This window comes from Carica papaya, chromosome 2 (genome assembly GCF_054855325.1).
Source record: "Carica papaya isolate Zhongbai chromosome 2, ASM5485532v1, whole genome shotgun sequence".
In the NCBI taxonomy this organism is placed as follows: domain Eukaryota; kingdom Viridiplantae; phylum Streptophyta; class Magnoliopsida; order Brassicales; family Caricaceae; genus Carica; species Carica papaya.
The window spans coordinates 30,118,184-30,132,960 of record NC_142310.1 but is presented as its reverse complement, the minus strand read 5'-3'; the positions used below and the strand labels follow the sequence as shown (position 1 = coordinate 30,132,960).

The window sequence follows — 14,777 nt, the reverse complement described above, 5'->3', positions numbered from 1 at the left end:
CTTACGATGTTAATTTAATACTATTTTCTTTACTGAGCATATACAACTCACTCTTTTCATCTCTCCCAGATGATGAAGAAAATGAGGAACTGCAGGCAGACCTACCCTTAAAAATCTATAAGGATCCGGTGGATCCACAAGTCTGAGTGCATGACTGTTCCTGCACTCTGATGAATTCCTATAGCATAGTGAAAGAAGTGACCCTTATGTTTTGTATTTTACTACCACTTCTAGCCTCAGTGATGTATGTATTTGGAACATTATATATATATATATTTATATTTGTAAGGAATTTGTTAAGATTTGATTCTGCTACATAAATATTATCATACACTCGTTATTTTGAATATGTATTTGACACTCATTTACCTTAATTGACACTTGGGATGTCACACGGTGAGATAAAGGAATTGAGCAAATGTAGCTACAAAATAAGAAATTTTCTAATTTTTAAAAAACATGAGAAAATTATGGAAGAGGGGAGGGATTGAGAGCATAATAAAAAAGAAAAGAAAAAATATATTTTTGTGAGTGAAAAATATATGAGAGTTCGGAAAAATATTCTTGCCTATCTATTCAATTTCTTATTCTTGTTTAAGAAGAATGCAAATCTCATTGCTGGTGCAAATGATGGATGTGAATGGTCATAGTCAAAGGTTTACTCTGTGGTTATCAAATTCAAATGATACTGTTTTAGATAGTGGTTGCTATTTGAGAAGTCTCGATGGTCTGAACTGTCCTCATCGGTGACTAGTACACCAAGAGCCGTGGTTACTTTTTCTTCAAAGTAAGTATTGATTCACCATCTCTGTCTCTAAGTATGCAAACTTAAATAATGTATCTTCCTCTTCTCTCCATTGAAAATGAAACTTCTAAGCAAAAAGATTTTGAGTTCATTAGAGCTAAAGTTGCAAGAGACATACTCGTAAGGTTTTTTAAATTTATAACCCACTTTGAACCATTGTATATCAAAATTTGTTAATATCATGTTAGATCTTATACAATATTTATTTGTATATAATTCAATCATAAGGTGTCATCTGATATCAGATTTAACATGTGATAATAGATTTGATGAGTTAACAGTGAATTAAAGAGAAATACTAAATCAATATTTTTAAAAAAAGTGTAGAAACCGATTTAAATGAAAATTGAGGGAATAAGTAATTAGAATAAAAACTAATAATAAAAAAATAAAATCAGCCTAGATATTGATTATATATGATTTTTTTTAACTAAATAAATAATTAATGGACTGTGTAAATAGTTATGTTTTGACTGGTAAATAATTGCTGAGAGAAGGAAACAACTCCACAATGCCTTGATCTTCTTGCTAGTTGGTAAAAGTGCATTTCCAGAAGATAGTGTTTGTGGGTACATGTATATATACACACGAACACTATGTGATCTGTCATTATATATAAGTGTGTGAAACGTGGAGATAATTATGTAATATATATATATATATATATATTATATCTATGATGTCAGATCACATAAGTGTTTGAAACGTGGAGATAATTCTTTTTTTTTTTTTCTTGAAGAAATGAATACGCTTATTTTGTAGGATGATTTTTTTTCTCTATTTATTTATTTTTGTTTATTCTTACTGGCTTAAAAAAAGAAACAAAAAAAATGAAAGATGTATCAGATAGTTTTAATAACTATATAGTAAATATATACTAATAACAATATAATTAACATATTATAATTTTTTAATGAGTACACACAAAATAGATGATTGAGTTTATAATATAAAGAAAAAATAAAAAATTATAATTTTTTAATGAGTACACACAAATGTGTTGTTGAATAATATTCTGATATGCTTGTCAAAAAATTTGTAAATTAGAATAAAAATAAAATTAATTAATTAATTAATCTAGACCCCATGCCCATTTTTAGTGATATTATTGTTCAACTCATTTTAATCAACCGAGATGATTAACTTTAATTATTTAGTCATTAAAATGAAAACTTTGTATAATTTATTAAATGAAAACGTGTTAATTTCAATTTTACCACTTAATTCACCGAGTTATTACTTTACTAAAATTTAATTTTGACGGTAAAAACAAAATATGTTTGAAAACTAGTAATGATAATAATTAATAAATAATTACTTAGTGTTGAAAATGGTGGGCCTTTCGTATAATCATTGTTATGGGGCCTGTTAACGGGAAACTCTGCTGCATGCCGATAGTCGCACTTTCTTGAAGCAAAATTTAGAAATTTCTTTTGCCTTAATTCTAAATAAAAAAAATTTGTCCTTGTCGTCAGACAATTTCGGATGAGTGTATATATATATATATGTACATATATGTCAGTTTGACTTGAGAAGAAGTGAAATCATTTCCATCATTACAAAAGGAAATACACTTTTTTCCCTCCAAGTTTTTTTCATATATGTATATATATGATGGATTTTTTTTGTAATAAAATGTTATTACTAACCAAAAAAAAAAAAAACATGACTTAAAAACTACTAAAAACCCATCACCTTTAAAGTGTTGTTTGATATTATTTTAAACTTTGAAAGTTATTAGTAAAGTTGAACTGACCAAATTTGGTTGACTGAAATCAATAAAATGTAAACATTAAACGATCATATTATATATAAATGTAATATATATAATAACCGTCCTAATAATATGAAATACTATATACATGGCATATTAGTGAGGAACAAATATAATTATAAAATAAGTTGGTGATGTTAAAAAATATACAAAATGAAAGGGAGTTATTCCCAATCGTTTTCATAAAAGAAGAATAATTGATTTAGAGATGAGACTTCTATGGAGATATGAGTGAATAAAAAAAAAGACCTTAAGATTTTCAATTTAATTATAATTGGGTCTCCATTAATTAGGTAAAATTAGACATAATATTTTTATTCTAAAGTTAACAATTTGAATTTAAGTTCAATCTTCTATATTTTTTTAAAAAAATTTGTCAATTTTATTTACAAAATTAAATACCAACCAAGTACTTCAAAAATATAGAATATACTTATGTAACATACCCAAAACATAAAATAAAAAAAAAAAAAAAAAAAAGTCTCAAGTTTGAAAAACGTGGTCGTACCTCATAATTGAATGGATGAACCCTACTTTTCCAAACTCAATTCTTGTTAATTTACTATTTTCAACCCTTCTTATTTAGCCAAAAAGGGGGAAAAGAAAAGAAAAAAAAAAAAAAACTCTTTTCAACCCATTATTTGTTCATGTGATTTTATCTTTAGATAGCCCTAGACCACTACTCGTCCTCCAATTCCTCAAACTATCTACTATTTTCAATATGAAATGGCAGGCAATCATGAGAAGCTAGTTCAAATTATTTATTTTTATTTGGTCAAATCGTATAAATGAAATATCAAATTTATTATTTTTCATAATTTAATTTTTATGTACATATATTAATTATTTTTTAATTCAAAAATTATATTTTTACTCTTTTTTTTTTTTTAAAAAAAAGTGAGTTTGAATCAGATATGTTTTTATTATGAAATAACTTGTGATATTTTTATCGTAGAGTTGGTTGTATTCTTATTAGCATGCAAATATCACATCTAATTATGAAATAATTATTGTTAGATCACTCTCTGTTAGTACATTATTTATTTTTTATTTTAAAAAAAAAATATGCATCATCCGTTTAATTTTTACTAAAAAATTACAAAATATAGATTGGATCAAACCAATCTTTATATGGTTCGGAATTTATATTTTTGATCACGGCACATCTTTAAATTAGATGAGGATGTGCATTTATATCATGAGGTGTGTATTTTTATTATATAAAAAATATTATTATTAATAAATTAATTAATGAAATGCATTATTTTTTATTTAAAAAAATAATAATTCAAACACATAATAATATATAATTGAAAATTTTCTTAGGCGTGTTAATACACAACAATGTATTGTACATATACATATATTGAATTTTATTATTATCAATAATATATAGTTGGATTGGGGTGTGACTTTTTATGCAAAGGAGTTCAAAAGGAAAAGAAGGAAGAAAATTGTCGAGGTTGGCACGCCTATGAACCAATGTTCGAAGAAATAATGTAGAGAATCCAAATGATTGGCAGCTCTCCAAATATGTCTGAATCTTTAAGGCATCAACCGTCTTTTCAAAGCTTTGGCGTGCTCACTTTTCATTTTCTTTTTTAACGCAGCATTACATGCACACATTCTATAATTGTTTTAATACATAATGTGTATCGTTTCTTGATTACCATATAATTATTTTAAATGACATATACATACCAAGTGAAAGAAACAAATATTTTCACCTCTAAATTTTAAACCATCCAATTTTAGAACCCCCAACTCTTCAACCCTTTTTAATTTAAAATCCAAACTCAAAACCACAAAACCCAATTTGTCTTTCTTTTTTTAAAAAAAAAAAAAAAAAAATCCAGCTCTCCATTTAAATTCGACCCATCTGAAGAGCCCAGACGGAGCCCCATCTTGACGCCAAAATGACGTCGTTTCAATTAGAATTGAAAAAGGAAAACTAAAAACAAAATAAAACAAAGAAGGGAAAAAAACTGAGATAGTTTTATTTTCACTTTTCGTGTACTTTATTTCTTATTCCTAACGTCTTTTAAAAAATTTAATTAAATAGATTTAATTATAAACGAGTAACATTTTCAAGTACAAAATTTTTATTTAATTTTTGCATGTAAATCATATCTTATTAAATTACTACACCAATAGTTTAAGGGCATGTATCATGAACGACTGTTTGATAAAAATATTAACCAAATCAAATACATATAATTTTATAAAGATAATTAGATTTCTCCATCCTAGAACTCATCAAGAGTTTTGTAAGGTCCTTCACTGTAAATAAATTTTAGAGCTGAAAATATTTTTTATTGTGGAATTTGATTTATCTGATATAATTTTTCTAGAGTCAATTGCCAATTAAATATGTCAAGATTTTCTTTCATTTTTTTTTTGTTGAAACTCTTCACAGTCACGATAATTCCTTGTTCATAAACCCACCTCAGACATATCTACATTATATGCATAAGAAAAATAAAACACTATATTACTTACAATGTGAGGTTAAAAACAAAACTTTTCTTACTTTATGTTATTCTTGTTATGACAAATCTAAAAATAGGTAAATACTATTTTACCTTACGTTTCGTTTTTAAATATTTTTTTACCTTACGTTATCCTTATTGTTACAAAATTGGTGCCCATTTCTATGATCTCTATCACAAACTAAATTTCTCTCTAATAATTATAAGGAATTTTCATAATACATTCATAATTTGAATTATATATGTAACATAATTTTCAAGCATGTCATAACAATAATATATGTTTTTATTATTAATATTTTAACTTAATTAAGATTATTACATAATGTTGTTATCAAATCATTATCTCACTAGTTTAAGGACATATATATAGCTAATAATTATTTCATAAAATACATGTGATTTTATAAGCATAATTAAATTTTTCAATCCCAAAATTCACAGCCAATCTTCTAAGATCTTTTACTATAAATAAATTGTAGACTAGACAATGTTTTTTTTTTTTTTTAATTGTGGAATTTAATTTATATGATATAATTCCTATGCAATTGACTGCAAATTAAATATGTCAAAATTTTATTTATTTATTTTTTCTTTATTGAAACTATTTATGATTGTAATTCCTTGTTCATAAGCCCACCTCAAACATATATTTATTATATACATAAGTAAAAGAACAACCATATTACTTATAATTTGAGATTAGAAAAACAAAACAAAAATTATAATGCCATATCATCTAATTTGTAATTACTACAAATTAAATAAAATATTGAGTTAAAAAGAGAGTTTTACAACCCCTACGATTAAACCTTATTTATGACTAAGTTAAGAGAGTTAAAAAGAGAATTATCTAAGAAACTAAACTAATAGGTAAATATAATCTTGAATCTTAATGAGTTTTCTCTTTTAATATATTTTGCTCTATAACTCAAGAAAACAAAAATATGTGAATTAACCGGCCGTCTCCATTGGTATCAACTGTCTGAAATAGAAGAATCAATATATAGCATCAAGAATATCAAAGAACTTTATATTATTCACGATAAGCTATTCTATTCAAGTTTATCTGCAGGTCGATGGATTATTAATCAATTTTCGTGCTTAAAAATTTGTAAATGACAAAACAGTGGACAATGAATTATATTTATAAGTCTATAGGTGGAGGCAATCACCAATACAATCATCCATATGTAATTATTTTGTTATTATTTATTTTAATAATTTTGATATATTCACTACTTTTTAGAATTTTACCTGTTTTTACACCCCGAAACTGTAGAGAGTAAAAAACAAGAAAAAGAAGAAGTTACCTGGGCAACAGTTTTTCCTTTGTCACGAGCAATATCCCTGATCACATCATTTTTCATAACACGATTTGTGCCCCAAGAGGCTCCATGGGAACCCAGGGGGGAATAAGCTGCAACCATTATACCATTTTCGTTACAAAAGTCTCTTAGTTTTTCTTGCCGCCAAACTGGGTTCACCTCCACCTTTTGAAAGTCAATCCAATGATATCCATAGATAAAACCATTTTTCTTCTGAAAATGAAACTAAAATTATTTAAAAAGATAAAATATATTTGTACTTGATTGACAGCAGGAGGAATTTTTGCTGTTGATAGTATTATTTCAAGCTTCTTGCACGAGAAGTTGCTGACGCCTATCGATTTTGTTAAACCCATTTCCACACACTCCTCCATAGCTTCCCACACCGACTTGAAATCCATAACCATTATATCCTCCTTCACAATTTGTAAAGTGAGCTCAACTGGCTTCATGCTAATTGGAAGATGAATAAGATACAGATTCAGGTACTTTAGCTTCAATTTTCTTTCTAAACAGACAAATCAAAGAGAGAATGAACATGTTAATTAATCAAAATTTATTATATCTATGAAAGTTGTACATATATGGGTACGTCTTGTTTACTTGAGTGTTTTCCGCAGTGTAGGAAGGAAGAACAAGATCACGGTGGGCATCAGTATACCAGAGTTTGGAAGTGATGAATAGCTCATCCCGAGATTTAATGAGGCCGAGAGCAAGAGCATCTGAGATTGCCTCGCCCAAATACTGCTCTGACTGATAGATAGAAGCTGTGTCAAAATGTCTGTAACCTAATTCGATTGCATGAAGAATGATTTTTTTCTTGATTTCTGCTGATAATACCGATTTGATATTCAGCTGTTACTAAACCCAAACGGGGAATGCCAATTTTATTATCTGAATCCACCTGCATCTTTTTTTTTTCTGGATGGTATCAATTCCAGTGTTTTCTCTGATTTGTTATCTGTTCGGTTTTCATGGAAAGCCCATTTATACAAAAAGCCAGGAAGGAAAGTGGCCAATTGGTAGTTGTATATATATATATATATATATTACGTACGTAAACTATTTATTGTTTAGTGACATTTAAATGGTGTGATATTTTCTTTCTTATGAGGGAAACCGGTGTGAATTGCATACATTCACCTATGTTATTATTTCAGTTGGATTTTGGGCAGATTGTTTGTTCCGCATTAATTATAGTTATTTGATTCTTTTCAATTTTAGAGGTATATATTTAACTGAAAATTATTTTAATATATTATATATCCATCTAAAATTGGTATTATATTCCTTCTACATATAAATCATAAGTTTATGATTAAAGTAATGTTGAATTATTATGATTTTATTTTATTTTTAATCAGTTGTCTTATAATAATAATAAGAGACAAAGCTTTGATAATTATTTTGTTGCGGGACGCAAACGTTCATCTCTCAAGGATACAAAGCTTTCAATTGAATTAGGAACACCTTCTACACCGTTATTATTTATTTATTACAATTATAGCAATCTTTTGTTTGTATTTGATTGAAAGGTATATTTTAACTGCAGTTTTTTTACATTATATAATTCAATTGATAAATAATATATCACACAAAAAATAATATAATTACATGATCATTAATAACTAGATTTCTCTAATATTACATAAAAAATTAATAAATTTCATAAAGAATTTTAAATAATAAAAAGTCTAAATTTTTTTTAAAATGTTTAAAAAATTATGGATTTTTAGTTTCCAATATATAAATTTTAACATTTATTTAAGGTGGGAAGTGTATTAGTTAGGTGATAATTTTGTTAAGGTAAGAGTGTAGAAGCCCAAAATTTTATAAAATGAAAATATTGAATTAATGAAACATAAGCGTAAGCAATTAAGAATTTAAAGTTTATATTTCTCGGACAGTAAATTATGATATCCAATATGGTTACATGAATGTTCATTGAAAGAGAATAAAATAATAGAAATAAAAATATAGATAAAATCCTATAAGGTCAACTTTCGTAGGACAACTCCGATGGGACGCGGGAGACAATCTTTAGCAACTAACTTTCTTACTGTTCAAGATTCGAATCTTGATATTTCTTATATGAAATAATTAAATAAGGAGATTGAACTATATTAGTCCAATAAGAATGTCAACACTTAACAATCGATACAGAAAATCAAAAGTTGGTAAAAATTACAAAACAACTAATAGATTCATTTTTTTTTTTAGGTAAATTCATTTAATGTAAAAACGTAACTTTCATTCCCACATTTTAAGTTTTCAATTTCGACTTATGAAGTCAATAATTAAGATAGTAATTTATTATACATTCTAAGGAACAATAAAAATTAGATTTTACCTTTTTACCTATTTACCGGTACCTCTGGAAATCCATAGGGGTTCTCCCTACACGTGGACCCAATATCCGATCTATCAATTAATCGGCCGTCCCCATACGCCGTCCAGTATAAATGTGAACAAATACCTCTTAATCCATTCCGGTATGGAACTTCTCAGCCCCATTCGACTGAGATAATTTCTATGGTAAGGTTTGCCCTATGTATCGGGTCCGTATACCCTTTCCCATGATACCCGGTAAGCCTTTTATATATATGTTCACATCATCAACCAGCCTCCAAGTACACACAATCATCTCATTCCATACTTACATAACAATAGAGCGACAATTAAACATGCAGTAATAATTGATACTTTAACAACTAAGAAAAAAAATGTGATCAGGACATTTATTTTTAAACTAATCAACAGAAAGGGATAAACTGTTAAGTAAATCAATAAACGAGAAGACAAATAAACCTATGAATTAAAGTACATGCGGTAAGTAAACAATAACAATCTCGCAATAAATGAACAGTATATATAAAATAAGTAATTTCGTATTGACTAGTTACCGGCTCCACTGGTGATCTGTATTTAATTAATTAAAAGTTTTTAATATTTACAAATTACACCGTTATTATTTATTAAACTTTACTTAACCATAACGGTAAAAAAAGGGAGAGGGATTCTTATCCCGGGTCGGTGTTTGAAACACCACCTTTTCCGCTGCACTTCCTAGTAGTTCTCGAATTTCTTAGATTTTTTTTGCGAAAACTGAAAACACGTGTTACATATCCCGAAATACCAAAAAAAAAGCCAAAATAGGGGTTTTAAAATTTTTTGGCCAGTTTAGAGTTCCGGCACAACACCACTGTCGTGCTCCAGCATTGGCTCTACCGCCTACGGCGGCATCTCCTCTTAGTATGGCCAGTTCCAACCGATTTTGTACGAAAACTTGCAAAAGACGAGGTTAGGTGGCCTCTCTTGGCTGAAAAAAGGGAAAAATTGAGTCTTACCGGTGGGGTAATTTTTTGGTATGGCGGCTCCGCTGTTACTCTCTCGTGATCGGCGATTTTCTTCGGTCGACCTGCACCAGCAAAGAGTTAGGGGCACAACGGTCAGAAAATAGAAGGAAACGAGAAGCGGGATCGAACTCACCGGAGCGATTTTGGGTCACGGGTGCAGCAGCTCGGTCGAGCTCTGCTATCAAATTTTGGCTTTCCTTTCAGTTTTTTAGCGCTGATATGAGTGTGGGGATGCTTATAATTGAATTTTGAAGCAAGAGGGGGAAAATACTCACTTCTCCAGTGTCGGCGGCGGCTTTGGTGTGGCATTGATGGTGGTCAGCTTTCTTTCTAGTCGCCCTTCTTATTCTTCTTCTTCTCTGGTGGGGTCAAGTGCAGCTAGGGTTAGGGTTTTCTCGAAAGTGACGTTTAAATATCATATTTGCGTCGATTTGGATCGTTCGTGCAGGGACTCATGGCCCACTTCTAGCTGTCAGATCGTTCTTATTTGGAGAACGAATATGGCCTGCACGATCGGATTAAATCTGGGCATTCAATCGCGCTTGAAGAGAAAACGAATATCGTCCGTGTGCACAAGAGGAGATCTGGGCCGTTGGATCTGTTGGCAAGTAGATCGCCCAAGTTGCTTCTCGCATGGACACGTGTCCGCGTGTCTGCTATGCGGTAAACACATTGTGCACAATAATGGGCTGCACTATTGACGTGGTGGTCCACGTGGCTAAATTTATATTATTTTTACTTTTACCCTAGTTTTCTAAATTTTTTTTCAAATAGATCCTCTTTTATTTTTACTTGAGCCATGATTTTTGAAAAGATTTTTAAATACACTCAAAACATAATTTTCTTCAAAATTTCAAATAAAAACTGGAAATAAATTTTTTTTCTAATTTATTCATTATTAAAATTGATTATCTTGGGCCTAAATCCCGAACCCGGGCGTTACAAAGTGTAACATCTGAGTGCGGAAGTGAAATAAAAGATTAAGGTTAACATCTCTTACACAATAACTTAAAAGTACTGAATAATATCACGAAATAAGTTCTTTAAAAGAAATACGAGAAGTGAGAAAAAATAAAGGAAATTATAAAGCATTTAGCATATACTCACCGTCTTCTTGTGGATCGGGCTTGGGAACTAGATCCTCCTAATCTAAAATGGTTAAATAAGGAATGAGCTACACTATCCCAGTAAGGACATCACACTATATCACCGTCACGGAAGTAAATGTTGGTAGAAAAACAAAAAACAACCAATGGAGCACAAATTTTAAACCAAAACATTTATTTAAAATAAAACCACTTACCATTTTTCTTACCCTTGGAGAACCTGTGAAAACAACCTATAAAGATAATAACATCATACAGATCATAATTTCATGCATAATCAGTAACATAAAACATATTATAAATCTGTATTCATTAACAATAATTGATTATCACCGTTTCTCGTTTTTATTAGCCTACTAATATCCATGGGGGATCTACAGGGGTGTCCCCGCTGCATGTGAACCATTCTCCTTAACTGTCTTAATTCCTGGGCCGTCCCCATACCCCGTCCGATATGAGTGCCAAGATATTAAATCTTAATACCCCGTCCGGTATGAGGGTGAAGCGGGCCGTCACCATACCCCGTCCGATATGAGCACCAAATGATCACATCTCCATACCCCATCCGGTATGAGACAACGTTCACGGTAAGGTCCCCTATGAACCCAGTCCGTCCACCATCTCCCAGGATATCTAGTGAAGCTGTCATCTTATCCATTTATCAAATCACATCCCATTCCTAATTTGTCCTTAGTTTTCGTCACCAAATCAAACATAAATACATAAACAAGTAACGTGCATCCAACAATGCATTCATATCTTAGATTCCCAAAATCAAACAGTAGTGAAGTAAGTAGTAATACATGCATTTAAAATCATGAAATAGATAAACCATATACCATCATGCTTTTTAAACTATAAAATAAATCAAACAGGAATCGACAGAGAATAATGTCCGGTTCGGGTTCCATTAGCAACCGTAATTAATTATGCATCTCTATCTAATTTGTACAAAATACAGTATTATCATTTATTCAAACTTCAATTCTATAATAGGAAATAAGGTGAGGGGTCCTTACTTGATTCGACGCCGAAAACTAGATTGTTACTGCCCTACGGGCGGTACCTGGGTTACCTAATTTTTCTTCGGGAACTGAAACGCGCTTACAGTACCTACACATGTCCCAAATAACCCAAAAAATAGACCCAGGGCCTACTCGGCCAATTTTAAAATTTCAGCACGGTGGCTCCACCGTGCTCCGGTGACGGCGCCGCCGCTCGCGGCGGCGATCCGCCTCAGGTTGGCTATTTTCAGCTATTTTCGGCCAAACTTGCATCGGTTCATGTGACAAAACACGCTTAGGGCCATCGGTGGACTAGAAAAACGTAAAAAATCGAAACTCACCGGCTGTGGGGCTCTTCGGGGCAGTGGCTCCTCCGACTTACGTTCCGGTTGGGTGTTTTACTCCGGTCAACCTGTAGAGGAGGAAACAATGATCACAATGGTGGAAAAATCACATCGAACAGGAATCGGGAAGGGCCTTATCAGAGGAAAAAATTGAAACACCCCGCGGCGATGCCACTGAGCTTCAACGGTGTTTTTCGGCCAATTGGCCAGTGCTTTCGCTCCAATTTGGCCATAGATGGGTTTAGAATCAAATTCTGAGCAAATGATAGAATTTTTACCTCGTTTGGTGGTCGGAAATTGCTTCGGTACAGCGGGGGGTGGCGGCGGTCAGCTCCTCGGCAGCTGGGTTGTCTTCTCCGGCAAGGGGCTTTGGCGGCTAGGGTTAGGGTTTCGGTGCGGATGGGGTTAGTTATACCCATCCGCTTTTGATATGAGTCATCAATCGCTTTTAATCTGAACCGTCCGATTGCGATTGAATAGGGAATGAATCTGAACAATTCATTGCGATTCAATCTGGGCCGTCCGTGTGCGAATCAATCTGGGCCATCCATGCGCGATGCAATCTGGGCCGTCCGTGAGCGTTTTTTATCTGGGCCATCCATGCGCGCGGGAACGGATCTCAACCATTCGATCGCGCGCATGCAGATCGCCCACGTGACTCCCTCCCGCTGGCCTCCCGCATCAGCATCCTTGCCACCTGGCACGTCCTGGTTAGCCGGGGCTACTGACCGGGCAGTTGACGTTGCACAATTTTTCTAAATTATGTTTTGACCCCCGATTTCTGATTTTTTTTTCAAAAATATCTACAGAACCCAAATTTTCACCATTTTTTCCAAAATTATTTTCAATTAAATTCCTAAATAATTTTTTACCCATTATTATTATTATTATTATTATTATTATTATTATTATTATTATTTTCATTAAAATAAATTAAATTAAATTAAAATTATAAAAAATAATTATATTCATACAAAAATAAATAAATAAAAAGAAAAAGGGAAAGGTTGGGTGTTACACAAAGAGTATATTAGATATAAAATAATGTAAATTAAAGGTATAGTTGACTTAAAATTAAATGGTAATTCATGGAATTACAATTTCAATATTGCAATTGTAATTTCATTTAATTTTGGTTCAAATAAAACCAAACATTATACGAGTCTAACATAATAGTCACTATATTATATAAATACTATAAATATATTCAACAAATCAAACGTAACATCATTTTTTTTTTCCAATTCTATTTTTATTTGGACTGGATTTTACTATTTCCTAAGTGCAAAACTTATGACTATCATTCATACCAAAATTGTGAACCACCATTATATATGATAAGAAAAAGCTTGATTTATAAAATACTATATTACAATGATTTATTGCACTTAAAATGATTTTTTCATTCACCATTTGGTGTAGATAATTGGGTTTTTCAAGTAAATATTCAATTTAAAATTTGAATTATTATTATTACAAATTAGCATTCAAAATTTTAAAATTGTTTCAAAAGGTTAATACAGTTGTACCTTTTTTTCCCCCTAAAAATCACACTTCATTGGAGAAAACAAAGATGATCAGAGAGTGAAAAAGTGGTTGCTTTGTTAATTCTTGTAACAATCATTTTTTGTTATTGAACTTCCTAGCCTTTTGGCTACATAAATTTTTCTAGGTCTCTTTTTTATTTTATTTTATTTATGGGTAATTTTATTAGGCTTCTTTTTGTAGAGATTCAAAACTTAAAATGAAATAAATTATAAATTAAATATAGAAGTGAAATAATAGAGTTAGGGTTTACATTACTTACACAATAATTTAGAATATCTAATAGAATTACGAGAATGATCATTCTAAAAGAACAAGTAAAAAATCAAAGAAATAAATAAAAAGTAAATAACTGGGCATCCTAGAATGACCTTCACTAGCCTTTGAAAGGAGTTCGGGTGGTGAACTATTCACAACCTCCTTGTTGATCGAGATCTGGATCTTGATCCTCTTGATCTGAAATGGTTTATGAAAGGGTGAGTTATACTAACCTAGTAAGAATATCACACTATTCATTGATACAGAAACAAATGTTAGTAAAAATAATAAAAATAACTAATAAAGCTCTTAAATTAAGTAAATTCATTTATCATAAATAAAATTATTTATTACATACTTACCGTTGCGAGATTTCTAAAATCGACCTATAGAGGCAATAATACAAACAACATCATAATCTCATATTTAATTGGTTAGAACAATAATTTTTTCTTTTTATTTACTTACTGGTATCCGTGAGCGCTAAAAATACCATCCTTCAATATCCCGTTCAATATAAGGGTGAATCGGGCCGTCTCCATATCCTGTCCGGTATGAGTGCCAAAAAATACCATTTCTCGATACCCCGTCCAGTATGAGGTAACGTGTACAGTAGGATTTCCTACGTACCCAGTCCATCCACCATCTCCCAGGATATTCAGTAAAACAACCATAAACTAATTTACTTAACCAAATAATTTCTCGTTTCTATTTTAATTTCCAGTTTCACAAATCAACCATAAACCATGCAAGACAAATAATACATGC

The 14,777-nt window shown here is 30.9% G+C and overlaps 1 protein-coding gene across 2 annotated transcripts; it reads right to left on the bottom strand.

Annotated features, from left to right (window-relative positions):
* Positions 1 to 5,850: 5,850 nt before the first annotated feature.
* On the bottom strand, positions 5,851 to 7,415 carry LOC110823646 ((1S)-1,7-diacetoxy-luvungin A aldo-keto reductase-like). Of its 2 annotated transcripts, XM_088213999.1 has the most exons (4): positions 7,000 to 7,415; positions 6,657 to 6,849; positions 6,382 to 6,561; positions 5,851 to 6,053 (listed from the first exon to the last, which is right to left on the bottom strand). In XM_088213999.1, exons 1-4 carry the CDS (start codon positions 7,116 to 7,118, stop codon positions 6,000 to 6,002), a joined length of 546 nt encoding a protein of 181 aa, XP_088070125.1. In that variant the 5' UTR covers positions 7,119 to 7,415; the 3' UTR covers positions 5,851 to 5,999. The 2 variants fall into 2 exon arrangements, 1 of the variants encoding a protein (XP_088070125.1); XR_015817223.1 differs by having other exon boundaries at positions 5,851 to 6,488; positions 6,657 to 6,904.
* Between the last annotated feature and the right edge of the window lie 7,362 nt (positions 7,416 to 14,777).